The sequence below is a fragment of the Mya arenaria genome, chromosome 4 (genome assembly GCF_026914265.1).
Source record: "Mya arenaria isolate MELC-2E11 chromosome 4, ASM2691426v1".
Taxonomy (NCBI): Eukaryota; Metazoa; Mollusca; class Bivalvia; order Myida; family Myidae; genus Mya; species Mya arenaria.
Window position 1 is genome coordinate 39438590 of NC_069125.1, and position 18890 is coordinate 39457479.

The window sequence follows — 18890 nt, forward strand, 5'->3', positions numbered from 1 at the left end:
ATTCTAAAATACGTCGTGTGCCCCAGAAGACCTTTTTACGTAACGTAAATGTAAACAACAGGGACAAGCTCATATACCAATGAACGTGTTAAAGGTCAAGGATAAAAGTCAACATTCACTAAACAAGACACACACCGCCACAAGAATACATGATCATTAAGATATCGTTATTAATTAATGTTAGGGATATCGTCTTGGAAAATGTCTTTAAATTGTTTTATCTTCTAGGACAACAACAAAATGATCTGTTTTTCATATATATATTTTGTTCTCCAGGTGGTTAAATTGGCATGTGCCGAAAACAAACTAGATTAACTCTTGTCTGAAATGCTGGTTAAAACTCTGTCAACACAGCTTCTTGCAGAGTATTGCGCATTCGCTTTGTCTTTGCCCATTTCTATGTATAAGCGTACAGCAAAGCGCTGACGATATGCGTTTGATTTATTATCCGACCCTCTGGTAAATGAGAATGATTTCTATGAATTTACTCCTTTTTATCATGATGTATTTTTTGTATTTTTTTTTACAATTCTTTTCAGTAAACAAAGTATGAGAACACTATTTTTGTCAGCGTTTTCATGAATATTTTCTATTTATCTATTTATCTTTTTCTTATTTATTCTGGGGTTCTTTACATTGGAATTTAAAGATTTATTATCAAAAGTGATAAAAATATATATTATTTAGCATGCCTGAAATTACCATTTTAATTTTAACAGCATTTTGTGTACTGGAAATGTGTATGTTACACACCTAGGTTAGGAGAGCTAAATGATGAAACACGGCCTACCGCATCTCTCTTGTATGTTAAAAATTCAAATTGTGTAGTGTAGTTCCCTCTTATTTATATATCTGGTATATAAATATTTTCAAAACTCGGAGGTCTGGAAGCAATGCGTTTCATCACCTTTTTTTTAAATTCTATATAATTAATAACAATTTCAGTGACCTACTAGACCTTCAAACATGTTAAAAAAACATTGTTTATCAATAAAAATATTATTTCTTTTCAAACTCAAATGTATGTGTGAGTTGATTAAGTTTACCAATAGAAAGCGCATTTAATTTAACGCAGACGAAGGCATTTCCTATACAACATATAGGATGTAATCAGTGTCATTTTCATTATTATACTCGTGTATGACTTCCTTAAAGCATGCATGAGATAAAAATGGCAAGTCCAATATTTGCCAGAGCAGGAATGCACAAGAGTCAAGTGCTTTGTCTTAACTAATTTTCGGATTCATTTCCATCACGGCAGACTAATTTCCAACTAAAGGTTATCCTGCTTTTTGGACTAATCAATGCAATAATTGGACGTCAAAAAGGTTTCAGTTATATTGCTCGGACAAATAAGGCTACGTCATATACTATTTTTGCAGAACCGGTTGCAATTTGTTGTATAAGGCTACCAGTTTTCCAGAATCGGCCACTTGAACAGAAGACTGATATCACGGTAACAAGCTAGACTTTACACGCCACCGAATCGCCATGCCTTGTTAGAGCACACACAATACCAGAGCAATAACAGAGCAGGACACACAAGGACCATTCGCTGGACTCTTGAAGCATTCGCCATTCGTATCACACCACTGAAGACAGTGACATCATAACGTAATAAGGATACTTTTTAAAAGACAGGTGAGTTTTGTTCTGTTTAAGTATTTACAATAAGTACTTTATTATATTCTTTCTTACATATGTTGCATAGAGTGACTTTATAAAAAGGAAAGATAAATTTAATAATGTTTATTTTGTTTTACTAGTAGTTTTTAAAGTGCGGTTTTTATTTTCAGCTTTCTCAGTCATATTTTTATATTTTGTTAGCATTTAGTCATTCCGTTCTGTAATATATGCAAACAAGCTTAACCGCAACCGGGGGCGCAAGCATAAACAAAGCCATTAAACTAAAACCTTTTAAAACATCCAAATGAAACCATCACAGTCTGTGAATGTTGTTTGTTTTCACCAAGCTGGAGAGGTGGGTTTTGACTGGGTACTCGTTTTTCCCTTACAAAACCACACCATCACGAAACATGGTATCAACATGACATATTATTTTAATGTTGTATTTACCTTCGCGATTCCTTTTCTAATAACCAGACATGTAGGATGATATATGAGGTGATTTATTCGTAGTTTTTTGTCAGTTTATCTACATACAAATCGCTGAGCTTTTACATAACTGCAGATTTGACTTTCGTGAGTCGATATCACAGTGTTAAACTTCAAGACGCATACGTTCAGAATGTAAATTAAAACCGGGACGTCAAAACCCCGATATTGTACTCATTGACTAGCCATCGCTGAACGGCTATGATTCGATATGAAATCATAGTAGAGTTCATTTTTTTAAGTTCTTGTGATTTATTTGTGACTTAACTACGTGCAGTGTTCATAAAATTCATCACAAAATGTATGTTTTACTGAAGTCAATTTAATTCCGATTTTTTAAAAAAGAAAGTAAATATATTGAAATACAAGTACTTTAGACTTTAGACTGCCAAATTGATTACATTATCGGGGTTATGGTAAGCCGCTGTATAAGAACTACTCTCACAAAACCCTGTAAAGAATATCAAATGTAATTTCCTAATGTGTTCTTTCACTTTGGATTGTATTAGTCCATAGGCAATCTAGTAGCTGGTATTTAAATGAGCATAGTGTCTTGGAATACTAAGATACAAAATTCGTAAAGCTGTGCGATTGCTCGTCCAGTTCTGATAGTAATATGAGACTATTACCCACGGCCCATTTTCTCACAGACTTTACAGCGACAATCGTAACCAGTTTAAACAGCTCATTTAATTAAGCCAAAGTTCTTCTTTTCCTTGTTTAAGCAACTAAAAATAAGTTTGTTGTGATTATCATAAAGATTATTTCCAAAAACGTAAACACTACTCAATTCTTACCGTAACAAATATAGAGCTTAGACTGTTCCTGTTATAAGGGATTTTAGATGATGCGAGAAATGGTGGTCAGTCGCATCCTTATGAACGCAATGTACACTAGTTGTCGAATAGTCACATTTTTATTTAATTATTCATTGTATTGTTTTGTATTCCAGTCTGACCAACAGTTTATTTCCGTTTAATTGAATGCATATATATGAGAATATTGATTATCAAATAGTATGTGTATGCAAAAACGAAGCAAATAGTATTAACATAAAGTTGAAAGAGATCAACTCGTGTCAATTATCATCTTCATAATGGTAAAAATCCTTTTTATAACTTCACACAGAGAAATAAAATCCCCAAATTTACAGTTTCCTTGCATTTTTTCGTAAAGTGCAGCTAAAACTAAAAAAAATCATCAGTTTTCACCTTGAATGACAAGAAACTGAACACGCAAATTATACATTGCGCCAGAATCTTTTGAATTGTATAACCTTTTCCGAAATAATTTATGTTTAAATTTGTGAGTTCAACACATATTCTATATATTTATTCTTTGTAACAATATTAAAGAATATCCTTGCGTGGGGTGTTAAATTATCTACATAATTTGTAAGTTTCTTCTTTATTGGCATGCATCAAATGTAGAGGCTGAATCGACGGATGCATTCAGCATTTTTGTATAATGTTTGTCAAAGGTTCTTGTTATGAGAGGTAAACTCAGTTTGGTAATAACAACAATTACTATGAGCACTCTGTTAAATGAAAATTCAGAAACATTGTCTATTTCTCATCTAGCTGCACTGAGAATGCACGAGCATTTTAGACTATGATTTTTTACAAGGGCGTCAGATTGGTGTTTTTGTATTATTCCTTTACAAAGGCCGGCTGTGTCAGATGGATGTCTTTGTATTATTGCATCGTACCCTGGAGGAGTCAACATTTTGGCTCCAGTAAGATGTAGTTGATATCTGTATTTGGTCCTTGTTATTTTCATGTTTGTTTTTTAATTTGAAGTTGTTTGTGATTGTTTTTGTTTTTTGTATTCTATGTCTTTGGCGTATGTGCCATTAAACGGGGTTTATGTTTAAACTTTTGGCTTCTGAGCTTGTTTCTGTAGTTTTTCGCATAAGTATTGTTGCATTTTGTATTTAATTATATTCAATGTAATGCTAGCTCCGATAATGCTTTACAAGTTTATTGTTGGGTTTTAACCCAAGTGATTACTCCTGTTAATTATTTTCAACTGTAAATTTATAGTTGTATGCTTCCCTCCGTGATTGTCTGTTGGTTTTTTATCTTTGATCCACGCGACTGCCCCAAAATCCTAGTAGGACTATCTTCTGTCTTTCATTTCTCAAACAATCTTATGGCACATATAACATGATCAAGCCCAGCACACCATTTTATTTGCATGAAACTGTTTAATATTCTTATTTATAGAGTTCTGTGAGTTTTTAAGGAAATTGTCTTGATTAGCTAATTAGCTAATACATGTCGCTTTTATTTTCAATAATGTTTTCTTTATTAGTTCCCAGTTTTAGTACAATTATGCTTTTTATCATGGAACTCTATGATCACAGAGTTAAACATTTATTTTATAAGGCAGGCTGTGTGTGATGCTCATAGTTTCAAACAATGACTGCATCGTATCTTTGAAGTTCTTGCATTAGATGCTCTGAATTGTATTCCTCCGGCTGCAGATAGAGTTGGGATCTTTAATCATAGAAGTACTTAGGGTTTACCTATTCGATTATTATTATTTGTTTTATTGTTAAGTTTCCTCAAGTTAAGGCATGCTCTGATAAGATTTACCTTTTGCGTTTATATAGGATTGTTGGGATAAGAGTGAGGTTTGTGCACTTAAACTGGTTTTAACCCCCAGTAAATTTACAATTTACTGACCGTTCCAAGGCGGTATCTAAAAATCCTTGATAAACATACCCAGTTTTTTATATATAGTATGAATGCACTGTGCTGTTTGTGGAGTTTTGTGCTGTTTTTCCATGTTTCTTGTTTGTGATTTTTTGTTATTATGTACTATATCTTTGTCGTTTACCCAGTGCCATTAAATCGGGTCTATGTTTAAACTTTTTGCTGTAGCTTTTCGCATAAATATTGATGATAATCACAGAAATCTAGTTTGAAATATTCAAAATCAAGATAAAGTCAATAATTTGGCTTAATGAAATAAGATGCTTACGTTTGTGCTTGTGATTTAGTGGCGTTTCTGTTCTGGTTCCTGCATATACCGTAGGTACACATAGGAACATTTACTGCTCTGAGAGGAACCGGAGAAATTTGAATTCAAAAACCTTTGCTTTGTTATGCGATTAAATGCCGTTAATGAAGAATTTGCGTGACTTGAAAATGAAAGCGGGGAAATCGCCTGTCAAAACGTTTTCAATTATCGCCCTCGGTCCACCCACATCAAAACTCTCATTTTCACAATATATAATTAAAAAAATCAGAACAACTCACTTTTCATGTTCATACACTGATTAGAGAGGTCTGCTGGTTATAAATGCTTGTTTATATTCATTTTGGGAGTTATTTGTCTCTTTTTCAATATCTCTTTTGCATTAGGCTGTTGATTATTGTGTCATTTAACGTGATCCCTGAATGGTGTTTGGTTGCAAGGTCCTTCTTGGTTACTTTATGACTTTATGTAGTCCCAAGTGCATACTTTTTGTGGCAGTATTGTATTGGTTTGCTAAGATATAATTATGTAGGTTCTCGTTGTGATCAATGTGTATGATGTGAAATTCTTGCTGACAGCGTTCTTGTATGTTAATTTTAATGTAAACGCTAATACGCTAATACAATTACCCGCCAACCACACACACCCTCCGCTCCCCTACAAAGAGGTGTGGAAAAGTAAACGCTGCTCCTTCTCGTGTCCTTTGACCGAACTGGAAATTGTCCACTGTATACTATTTTGTAATAAATCGAGCAATAATTTCCTAATACAGCTTATTGACTAACTAGTAAATATTATCCCTCTACGCTGTGGCAAAACTATCAATTGCAGCCACTCATGAAATAAGGTAGAAACAGGATATTTAAACGCCAACTCTTTGATATATTATAGCCTTTGTTATAGCATATAAGGTTTTAATTGTAATCTGAGGCTTTGTTATATTTACCCTAGCTTACTTGCTGTATCTAATTGGTGTCGGTGTTTTAAAAAATTAAAAGTTTTTATCCTTTCATTCGTATTGTATGCATTCATTTCTTGATTTTCTAGAGATGATACTATAAAGCTGAATTCAACACATTCCTTTGGCTTCTCTATGCGTATAAAACGTATTTCACTGCCTTTGCGTGACAAATCACTCCGATGAGGTAATTTTATCAATAACGTTGACATTACCATTACAAAACCTATGCCCGGTATAGCCATGCTATTTAATTTTATTCCTTTGTATGAATATAACAAACTTGGCTTCGTTGAGCCTGTTCATTGACTACAGCCATGTTTATGATTTTATTCACCTAAGATCGGATATTAGGCTAACATACTTGGTAAACAATTAAAGGGCAAGACAAACTCGTTTAAATAAAATGTTCTGGAATTGAAATTATTAATGTTACCTTGGTTTGTTTTGTCACATAGGAGTTGAAGAAATATAACACTGTAAAGATATCCGCCTGTTATTCTGTTAGGATACTTTACTATAAAAATGATCGGTATCAAATAATATATTGAATACTATGCTACGCTCTTTGTATGCAATTTAGTGTATAATTGTATTAGCTAAGAAAGAGTAGAATAATATATGTTTGTTTATATTAAAATACTTGCTGTCTGTATAACTGCTTTACAATCATTAAAGTATAATACTATGCAATTCCTCGGAATGGGTTTACGGTTGTGTCGTGATGGCTGATAAGTGGCTCCTACAATAATAATTTATCTTCATATAAACTAATATTCACTTCACCCACAATTACAGTTATTAAAAAGATACACTAACTCTTCTGTGTGTGTATATATTTTCAATCAGGAGGGTAGTGGTTTAACTTACTGTTTCTTACCATGTCCAGTTAAATAACTAGCGTACGTATCGGTGAAAAGCGTTTTAAGTTATCCGCATCGTCATCCACGATTTAACTCCGTACATAAAAGTGTCATTTTTAATGCACCTGATGTTTTACTTGCAGATTAACACACAGTAATGATGCTCACAATACTAAGACAGGAAGTCGGCACCCGCCTTCGGCCTTATGGTTACACGTACCTTGTTATAGTTGCTCTGGTGGCAGTGACGTCAGCACAGACCTCATTGGACAGTACACCGGGTTCGCTAGAACTCGACATAGAAATCTTCCGGAATTTGTGGAATTCATATGTATTGCCTAAACTTGAAATGGACTTAAACAAAAAAGTATCTGATAGTGACATGTCGGAGTCGTATGGTTACCTAGCAGGTTTGTATAATTGTTAATTAACATTCACTGGGTTGAGTTTCGGTTTTGCATTTCTTATTCTGTAGTAGAATGACAAGGCTATGTAAAAACGGAATGCTGAGTAAAGTAATTACGATACCGTTTATTAATTGTTCACATTGATACGATTACGGATTACACAATTGCTTTGATTTTCTTTCTTTGTTTCAAGAATAACAAAACTTTAGTATTCTAAATCAGTTTAATGCTATTATGATGGGTGGGAAATGTGCGGGTTGAGTAAGCATTTTGATATTGAAGGTTTAATTCAAATTTATTGCTAGTAAAAGAATCATAGAAAGAAAATAAGAATGTTTTGAAAGAATTAAAGCATGGAGACTTCTCTTTTGATCTCTTTTATATCGTTTACAGATCATCCAATTGACCAGAGTAGCGCTAATCGACTAAAAAGAAAAAGTAAGTGACTTAAATTAATTGGCTTACACCAAGAAGAATTTCTGCCATATCGTGTTGGCTGTTGTTTATTTCGGGTCGAAGTACTACTGTGTGGCGCTTTCACTCTTTTGCCAATTTTACTTTTTTTATCAAATCTACACGATCAGGCAAATGACTGCCATCATTTCCGTCCAAGTACTTTTTCAATCAATTAATTTAATATAAAGAACTTTACTATTTATTTTAAAGACTATTCCTTGAACATGTAACTCATCTTTGAACAATCATTTCATGAATATATATTTGGCAAATTGAATCATAAAAACCCTATTCGTTTAAGACAGAAAGCTTCTCAGACATGACCAGAGTAATTTTCAAAACTAAAATGCATAAAAAACATCACTAAGATTATTTATGTTGAAATGCATTTGAAACAAACAAATGGATGTACCACAACTGTTTGCGTTTCTGTTGAGTATTCATGTGATATATTAAATGCTGTCTTCAAAACAGATTCTTCTGAAAGAAAAGGTACATTTAAAGTATGAAAACTGAGTGGATTTGATTGACGGCATTTGTAATATAAACAAACTATGCTTCGGTTTTCTCTATTAAAGAATGACATGATATTATATCAACAACGGTCAGTTATTCCAATAGACCAAAACATGCATACCATATTTTCTGTTTACAGGCTTTATGGGAATGGACAACATGGACAGAATGTTTGCCTCTCTGAACTCTAAACCCCGCTTCATGTCCATGGATAACAGTTTTGGAAATCTCCAGAACCTTCTTCTAAAAGCCGGTCGCAAACGACGCTAGATGCAAACATCAATGACACCGCTTTCAATACATATTCAGATGTGGCAAAATGAAACTTTCAGTTGCAATTTAATTTACTGTTCGTCCAAACATTATGTACATTATTTTAAGTACTTAGCGCAAGACACATACAGTAGTAAGAATTACGTCAGTCGTGCGCTTAATCCTCAATTTGATGTAACAATCATACGACTGCTTAAAAACATGTAATTATTTTTACAAAATGAATTCACGAATTTACTTAATTGCTGACAGCAATGTTAGTACATGTGTGTTTTCTACCAAGACAATAATAAATTGTCTTAAAAGATTGAAATGTTTTCTGCGAAGAAAGGGTTGACTTAAACTTCAGTTATCGTTTAATGATTTCCGATGTTAGTGAGCGACTTTTTACGCATTTGATTTGAAATTGCCCGTTAATGAAAATAAGGCCAACCCAGGCACCTTTCAAGGGCTAAACGCACTAAGACAAGACAACATAATTAAACAGGCACTCTACAAGAACATAACGCATCTAGTCATTACAATCGAACAGGAACACAACGCTACCAGACAATACACTCAAACAGCAAGACACAATGGACGTGATATTTAGTGTCTTTGAGCGACCCGGTAACAGCCAGGGTCTATAAGCGAACTGTCGACGTCGCTAGATGATAGTAGCCACCACAATCTGATGACAAACGCCTTTGATTGTGCACTGCCTACTGACACCAACATATTCGAAATTGCTTTTGCAAATAGACGTTTCATTTACACATTTAGTATTAAATAATTAGTTGGATGAAACTTTTGTCATATTTCCACAGAATGTAATAATAATTGCAATATGTATTCCCTCAATTTGTAATTGTCTGCAAAAATTAGTCAAAAACAAATGGACAACAATACAGTTTAAGGAATCGTGGCTGTATTTTTTTTATAATTATGTCAATGAGAGAAGTCTCATTACTTAAAATTGAATGGTATCCGAAATGAAACAGGACTTACGTAGACATGATTTGTTACGAGTTGAACAAACTTGATAAACGATATATTGAGCCAACTCGATTTTCTGAAACACAGGAGACAATCAAACTTTCAAAGAAATCAAAAAAAGACTTCTATTGCGAATTAAGGGTAGTAACCCATGACTTTTTCGTATATGTTTAATGCAAAATATTAATAATATAAACGGCAGTATTCGAGACATAAAATCCACAACATTGCTACAATAACAAATTGATACAATGGTATCCATTTTACACGCATTTATTCGGTACAGCATTCTCGAGAGCAAAGAGCGTAACGATTACTACGCATCGTGTTATATATAATATAATAAAAATGCTGATAATATAAGTGCACCATTGCTTGAAACAGGAGGACAAACTTAAATAGGAATTAATCAAACAACAGAAACTTGTATCAAGTCAAAACCCATAATTTATGGTTAAAATGAGATATTTCCTGTTGTCGACTCATAAAGCATTGATTACATACGGGAACATACTTAAGAACCTAATAAAGAATTTATTTTTGCAATTTTCAGTTGCAGGTAGTATGGTTATAAGATGAGTTCAATATTTCATTTCTTTCACTATATCTGAACTCAAATGAATTCAATGTCTATAGCAGAGCATGTTCCTTTAAAAACATGTTGTTTTATATTTATTTAAGTAACTAATATAATACCATATCAAAGCTCTTGTTTTTTTTTATAAATCCTTTGTTTATCACTTACATGTTTTGTGTTATCATGTCGGTTACTATGACAGCAAAAATAAATGTCCACATTGCATGGATCATGCCATTACTAGCTTGAAAGACAGTCAGTAATTAGTTTTATGTCAGGGTTTCTCTGCTACTACCACTGTTGCTCAATTGTTTCTATTGTTTGTGATATCCTGACACAGAAACAGCAAATTCATCTCACGATATTACTGTCAGTGAATGAAGTGATCATCCTGACCGCTTAAGCGTTTCATTCCCTATCATAGACGGATATCACTGTTAAGTCATGTTTGTTACACTGTTTGGGGACAGGAGAGCGGTTGGCTGTCGGTCGTATTGAAAATGTTATTGTTCGTTGACTTCATAAGTATTCTAGTCCAATAAACATTGTGGAACACGATTATATGCTTATAAATAGTGATTTTTTACATCATTTAGAAGACAGGCAGACCTGATACAAATTAATATACATTTATCGACCTCTTGATAATACAATTGAAACAGTCTGTGCAAGACAATAGTTCATATTCTGTCGGTTAAGTTCATATTTAGACTCAGGATATGGCAATTAAATCTTACAATACATAATTTCTTTTATTCTTTTAGACCAACCGGGAGCAAAATTAGTTATATATAACTAGTGCAGTACTTTTCTCAAACATAATATTTCTAGAAGCTATTTTACTTTTTGAATTAAGTTTTGTTCTCTTAAGCCTTGAGTATCGTCGCTGAATATGGGCACAGGAAGTCATCCTTACTTTGTAATTTCGTTTACTGGCGCAAGGCAAACAAGTCAAAGCAAAATGTTAAAAGCTATTTCAGAAATATTCATGATATAAAAATATACTTTTTAATGCAAGGACTTGCACAGATGATTTTGTTAGACCTGCTAAATAGGATTTTCGAGTGCCTAAACAGATGGACAACACGAGAACAATAATAAATCGGAGCAAAGCAGTTTGCATCAAAACACATGTTTGGCAAACAAGATAGATCTTTAAATACAAATACAATATACATTTTTGAAAACTTACTTATTTTTTGTTTTCGACTAGGGTTTCAAAACAAAGTTTTTAATAAAATGAAATATGCAATGATACATTATTAAAATTAATACAACTATGCTCAGATGTAAGCATGCACTTTTATATTATTTTCCAACCGATTAAAATTATTCTCCAGTAAATTAGTGTTATTTTTCGTTTAAGATATACACTTTAAAATATTTGAGAATAACTTTTGAGAGGAGTGGGATGTTATGTTTTATATTAGATACTTCTTTTGACAAGACTATGTTCAGTAAATTTAATAAATAGATATAAATATTTGTTTAGAAATAAATATGCAATATGATAGTATTTAGGACAAATCTGGTCAAATGTGTATGTTTTTTTTTTCATTTTAGTTTAAAATCCATTTAATTTATTTATCATATGTTCATACATATTCTTTGTTTATGTTGTATTCATATCCGTCCAGCTGTCAAGGTGTTTACTATTTTCCATATATTGTTTAACAAATATCACACCAGTATACTATTATAATAGTAAGTCATTCTCGGTTAAGTTCCGTTTATGGTGATGTGGCTGTTACCTGCTTGTATCACCATTGGAGATTGGCTTAAGTTAAACAAATAAACATAACATAATATAATTTTATTAAGAATTAAGCATATACAGCATATCATCATTTACATGTTAATAGATCACAAATGTACACATAATAAAGAATGAATAAATAAACATCGATGTGATTAAAAACGCACATGTAATGTCAGAGGTTAAGGGAATGTCAAAAAGAGAGCACATATCTTTCATTGGTTAAAACATCATAATTATGATATACTTCTTTTACAAGAATTATATTGTGCGCTTCTTATCTATCAATATGTAATTGGGAAATTGTATTCATTTAAGCGACAATAGCTTAAATAACCAAAGAGTAGGAATCTATTAAAAAGATATTGTATACAAAACAGAGCATAAAGAATTGATAACTGTAAGATTGCAATATCTAAAGCTTCAAGAAAAAATGTGTTGGTTTTTTTTAATGTATATTGACCAAATAATGACGATGACGATTTCGTTAAAATAATTTAAAAAAAGTTGTTTACGATATCGAAAGAAAAACCGTGATTATTGGAGGTGATTTTGATACAGTTATTAAAGTTGAAAAGGATAAAAAGAAACAGGCAAAATAAAACACATATTAAAAATAGAGAAAAATAATACAACATTTAATAAACAATTATGAAAGTATAAAAGATTTGTTGCCTTTAATTAGCTCTGATATACGTCATTTTACTTGGCATTCTAATCACAGGCATATTCTGCAGGTTAGGTAGTTTTTTGGTCTCATCAAATATTTTAGATTGCATCTCGAAATGTACAATATATGCTGGTCTAAGGTCTGACTACTCAATATTATCTTTTGGAATAACTTCTCAACTGAACCACGTTGTACAGGTTATTTCAAAACAAATTATTAAGTTAAACTTGATAATAAATACCGCAAATAAATAGATAAAAATATTAACGAACTTTTTAATTTTATAAAGTAGTTAACTCTAACGTACTATGAGAATTAATTAAAGGTACTATCAAGTATGGTACTTTTAAAATAGTGTTCTTTTTAAAAAGAAATAAGGATTTAGAAGAAACAAAGTTTATTAATAATATTAAAGAACTTGAATTTTCAATGAGTAACATTGATATTGATAACACTACTTTAGATATTCCGAAATGAAAAAAAAAAACGTTTATAAGAAATACACGGATTATTTGGACATATACACAAGGTTTATATGTAAGATCTAAGTCAGCTCTAATTGATGGTATGGATAAGAACTCAAAATATTTGTCAAATTAGATAAAAAAAAAGAAGTGAATCGAAAAATAGCATGTCTATCTGAAAACAATAAGTTAGTTACTAAATCTAAAGATATACTAAACCAGACAAATCATTTTTACAGTAAACTCTAAAAACATGAAAATATTGATGTTAGCCATATAAATATATGATTGGGTGAACGCGATGATAAAACGCAATAAAAGGACAAACAGAAACAATCATGTGATGGTTAATTGACGGGAAAAGAATGTGCAACAGCCCTATTACATACGTAAAACAACAAGAGCCAAGGATCCGATGGAATAACAGCAGAGTTTTACAAAATATTTTGGCAGGATCTTAAGGTTTACCTTTTTAATTCTATCAGTTACTCTTTAGAAAACAAATCTTTAACTGAACTTCAACAGCATGGTGTTATTAATCTCATTACCAAAAATGACAAAGAACTTAATAATTGTAGACCAATATACCCTCTGAACATTGATTACAAAATTGCTTCGAAAGCAATAGCAAACCGTGTGTTGCCTTCTATAATAAATAAATTTCAATTTGGCTTTGTTAAAAGCAGATACATAGGTGAGAACATAGGATTTTTCTATGAGACGATCGCTTATTTTAACGAAAATAGCAACCCAGGATTGCAATTCTTTGCGGACTTTAAAAAAACAAATGACAGTTTAGATCTCACTTTATAAATGACCTGACATGATTTCTTCAATTTTGGCAACTCGCTTAAAAAATGGATTTTAAACCATCTATAATGGAATTTAAAGCTGTTTTTCAAATAATGGTCAACTATTCGATTTTTAATGGTCACCTATCCGACAGAGCTGTACGACAAACCTACCCACTTTCCCCTTACCTGTTCAGTATATCTATAGACATTCTATCCATTGCCGACAACTCAACATCTCAATTAAAGGTTAAAATATAGCAAATGAAAACTTAAAAAATACTTTGTTTGCCGATGATGCAATGTTTATCAACGATGGTACAAAAAAAATCCTTTGAAAAACTTGTAGAAACTTTTGACAAATTTAGTAGTATACCTTGCCTAAAACAAAATATTTTTATAAAGAAGCCTATTATTCTTAGAATTGGTGCTCTGAAAGACACTAATGCTGTTTATTGCAAATGCAAAAACTACATGGACAGCTGATAAAGCATGTCCTCTCGGAATGATATTTACGAATGTAAAATAACAACATTTGATTTTAACTTTTCCCAATAAATTACGTGAATTATACTCCTGCTTAGATATATGGAGAATATAAAAAATATATCGAAATAAAGCTTTAACATAAAAAAGATAGATTGCACGCTTTGGAGCATGTCTTGTTAAATTGAACGATGGTCTTGATGTGAATCAAACGAGAAATATACTATTTATATTTATTATATATTTAATAATATGTCTTATTGTGTGAAAAGATAAACACTTTACAAAATTTAAGTTACTAATAAAAGACGATGTGACAATCATTATTTAATTTAATTACGTACCAACATTATTGATACTAGAATAACCATTTTTTTAGTTATTAATGCATTCCATGCATCGAAAGCTTTAACAAATACATTTAACTGATACTATATATGCTTCAAATAAGACATCAGTATTCCGCTCTTGTTACAATCTTTCTTTACTATTCTAGGGTCTTCCTAACAATAAGCGCATGATTAGACATATAATGATAAAGTATTGACAGTTGTATTGCCATTGACCAGGTTATTTCCTAAGACCAATATATTAGACATCGGACAACAATGACATTACCATTTTACTTCAAAGTATGTGAATACATTAACTGAACTATACTGAGTACTCTTATGTCCACATATACTGAAATATACTAAGTATTTATATGTCCACTTGCACTGAACTATACTAAGTACTTGTACTTCCACTTGTACTGAACTATACTGAGTACTCGTATCTCCACTTGTACGAAACTATACTGAGTACTCGTACTTCCACTTATACTGAACTATACCGAGTACTCGTATGTCTACTTGTACTGAACTATACTGAGTACTTATATGCACACTTGCACTGAACTATACTGAGTACTTATATGTCCACTTGCACTGAACTGTACTGAGTACTTATATGCCCACTTGCACTGAACTATACTGAGTACTTATATGCCCACTTGTACTGAACTATACTGAGTACTTATATGCCCACTTGCACTGAACTATACTGAGTACTTATATGTCCACTTGCACTGAACTGTACTGAGTACCCGTACTTCCACTTGTACTGAGCTTTACTGAGTACTCGTATCTCCACTTGTACGGAACTATACTGAGAACTCGAACGTCCACATATGCTGAACTATACTGAGTACTCGTATCTCCACTTGTACTAAACTATACTGAGTACCCGTATTTCCACTTGTACGGATCTCTACTGAGTATTCGTATCTCCACTTGTACTGAACTATACTGAGTACTCGTACTTCCACTTGTACTGAACTATACTGAGTACTCGTATGTCCACTTGTACTGAACTATACTGAGTACTCGTACTTCCACTTGTACTGAACTATACTGAGTACTCGTATGTCAACTTGTACTGAACTATACTGAGTACTCGTACCTCTACTTGTACTCACTTATACTGAGTACTCGTACTTTCACTTGTACTGAACTATACTGAGTACTCGTATCTCCACTTGTACATAACTATACTGAGTACCCATACTTCCACTTGATCTGAACTATACTGATTACTTATATGTCCATTTGTACTGAACTATACTGAGTACTCGTTAGTCCACTTGTACGGAACTATACTGAGTACTCGTATCTCCACTTGTACTGAACTATACTGAGTACTCGTACGTCCACTTGTACGGAACTATACTGAGAACTGATATGTCAACTTGCACTAAACTATACTAACTACTCGTACATACACTTATACTGAACTTTACTGAGTACTCCTATGTCCACTTGTACCAAATTTAAATGAGTACTCGAACCTCCACATTAACTAAACTGTTCTCAGTACTGGTACGTCCATTTGTTCTGAATTATACTAAACTTGAACTAAACTGTTCTGATAACGTCTCCGTCCACTTGTACTAAACTGTACTGAGTACTCGTACGTTCGCCTGTACTAAATTGTTCTGATGACGTGTACGTCCACATGTACTGAACTATACTGAATACTCCTACATCAACTTGTACTAAACTGTTTTAGAAACTCATACGTCCACCTGTATTGAACTTTACAAGATACTGTACCAAATTTAAATGAGTACTTAAACCTCCACATTTACTAAACTGTTCTCTACATTTCTTCAGATAACTTAGATAATGTGTATGGATATCATGTAGATTACGTTGGCGATACGTTTGAACAACCGCGTAATAATAAAGATCTTGGTCGAGTAAATAATTTTGGTAGGTCATTAATTGATTTATGTTGTATTCACAATGTACATTTGTTAAATGGTAGGTTACATTATGATACTTCAGGGGATATAACATGTTTAGCAAATGAGGGACAGAGTGTTGTAGACTATCATATTGTTGCCTCAGAACTGTTTCCGTATATTTCATAATTTAGCGTCATGACTCGAGACGAATCGGACCACTTTCCCATCGTCTCTCATATAAGATACCGCGATGCACGAAGCGATGTCCCTTATCAGACTCAGATCAATAATGCCCAACAAACAAATATGACATACGATACTTATAAATGGCGACAAAATGTGTCGACTGAGTTTTTTAACTTATTTGGCATAAATCTTGAATTAAGCCTTGAACGTATTCAAACTGCTATTAACGAAAACGTCAACGAGGCGGTCGCGCTCATATTACATGTATATAAATCGTCTGCATATAATATGCGCTCAAATCAAGGATTTGAGGCTACTATACAATCACAACCCGTTTGGTGGGATAACGGATGCGATGAATTGAAGCGCAACAAGTATTCACTGTTACGTCGCTTTAGGTACACAAATAATGAGCAGGATTTTGCTACATATAAAGCAGTGCGTAACAGGTTTAAATCACTTTGTAGATCTAAACAAATTTCGCATCAAATTAACCGTAAAAATGTACTGTTACGAGCTAGCAACAATCCAAAACAGTTTTGGTCATTATTGAAGTCTAGCGCACGCCAAACTAATCCAATTCCTTGTAATATTAAGAATGAAGAGTGGTTTAGGTATTTTAAAGACCTATTATTTAAAGATGGTCAGTTTAACTTGTTAAATATAAACACGGATGGCATATATAACCATGACATGGATTCAGTATTGAATTGTCCTATTACTCACGAAGAAGTGTTTCGGAGTATCGGTAAACTTAAAACGGACAAGGCATGTGGCGCTGATGGGATAGGGGCAGAGTTTTATAAGCACACGTGTGACCAAATAGCACCCATATTATTGATACTTTTTAATAAAATTTTAGATACAGGGTCATTCCCAGATGCTTGGTGCGAAAGCATTTTAGTGCCTATTTTCAAGTCAGGTTCGAGAAACGATCCATCTAATTATAGAGGCATTTCTCTCATCAATGTCATGTATAAAATATTTTCTGGTATAATAAATGACCGACTTACACGTTGGGCGGAGGAGTTCGACGTAATTGACGAGGCGCAGGCGGGTTTTCGCGCGGGTTATTCTACTATAGATAATATTTTCTGTTTGCAATCAATGATAACGAAATATACATCAAAGCCTGGGGGGAGGTTTTACGTATTGTTTGTCGACTTTAAAAAGGCATTTGATTCGTTAGTTCATCAAAAACTGTTTACTAGTTTGATGAGTAAAGGCATTCGTGGAAAAATACTAAATGTTCTTGTATCAATGTATGCAAATTTGACCGCGCGCGTTAGAGTAGAAAAGAGAAATTTATCAGAAGCCTTTACTTGCAACATCGGTACCAGACAAGGAGATTTGAGTTCGCCGATAATTTTTAGTCTATATATAAACGACCTCTGTTCTTACTTAAGGGAAAATTTAATAGAGGAATTTTCATAACAAATGATATTCCCGACATTATAAGTCTGCTATTCGCTGACGACGTAGCAAATTGCGCAGAAACCGCGATTAACTTACAATTGCAACTTAACCGTATATCGGAATATTGTGATAACGCTGAAATGACTGTTAACTTAAAGAAAACAGAAATCATTGTATTTCGAAACGGCGGTCCGTTGAGAAATTATGAAACTTGGTTATACAAAGGTCAACATGTTAAGGCAACCTCTATGTATAAATATATGGGTCTACTTTTTACCCCCCAACTTTCTTGGTCAGATGCAAAACACCAGTTAACATTGCAGGCCAGGAAAGTAGTTTTCGCTATCAAATCTTATGAAAGACCGTTTGGTCGTTTTAATAACAAGGAACTTTTTAAACTGTTTGACTCTATGGTGGTCCCCATTCTGACATATGGAGCGGAAATCTGGGGTTGTAGTTACGCCCCTGAAATCGAACGAGCTCAAAGTTCGTTCTGTAAAAATATTCTCGGTCTAAATATAAGTACTAATAATTGTATGGCACTAGGTGAATGTGGTCGTGCTCCACTTTGCGTGATATATTATTCAAAATGTATAAAATACTGGTGTAAAATTCTGCATATGCAAAACCATCGCTACCCTAAACATTGTTACGTTATGTTAAAACGTCAAGACGATATTGGAAGAATAAATTGGGTAACAAAAGTTAGAGAAATATTATTTCAGTATGGATTTGGCTACGTCTGGCTATGGCAAGACGTAGGCGACATTAA

At 33.0% G+C, this 18890-nt stretch overlaps 1 protein-coding gene across 1 annotated transcript; it reads left to right on the plus strand.

The window, feature by feature from the left end:
• Positions 1-1451: 1451 nt before the first annotated feature.
• On the plus strand, positions 1452-10039 carry LOC128233080 (uncharacterized). Its single transcript, XM_052946959.1, has 4 exons — positions 1452-1641; positions 7062-7328; positions 7719-7763; positions 8437-10039. Exons 2-4 carry the CDS (start codon positions 7076-7078, stop codon positions 8565-8567), a joined length of 429 nt encoding a protein of 142 aa, XP_052802919.1. The 5' UTR covers positions 1452-1641; positions 7062-7075; the 3' UTR covers positions 8568-10039.
• The last annotated feature ends 8851 nt before the right edge of the window (positions 10040-18890 follow it).

Coding starts and splice junctions, on each gene's coding strand:
- LOC128233080 (XM_052946959.1), top strand. CDS start 7,076: ATGATGCTCACAATACTAAGACAGGAAGTCGGCACCCGCCTTCGGCCT. Junction 7,329..7,718: donor GTCGTATGGTTACCTAGCAG/GTTTGTATAATT, acceptor TATCGTTTACAG/ATCATCCAATTGACCAGAGT. Junction 7,764..8,436: donor TAATCGACTAAAAAGAAAAA/GTAAGTGACTTA, acceptor TTCTGTTTACAG/GCTTTATGGGAATGGACAAC.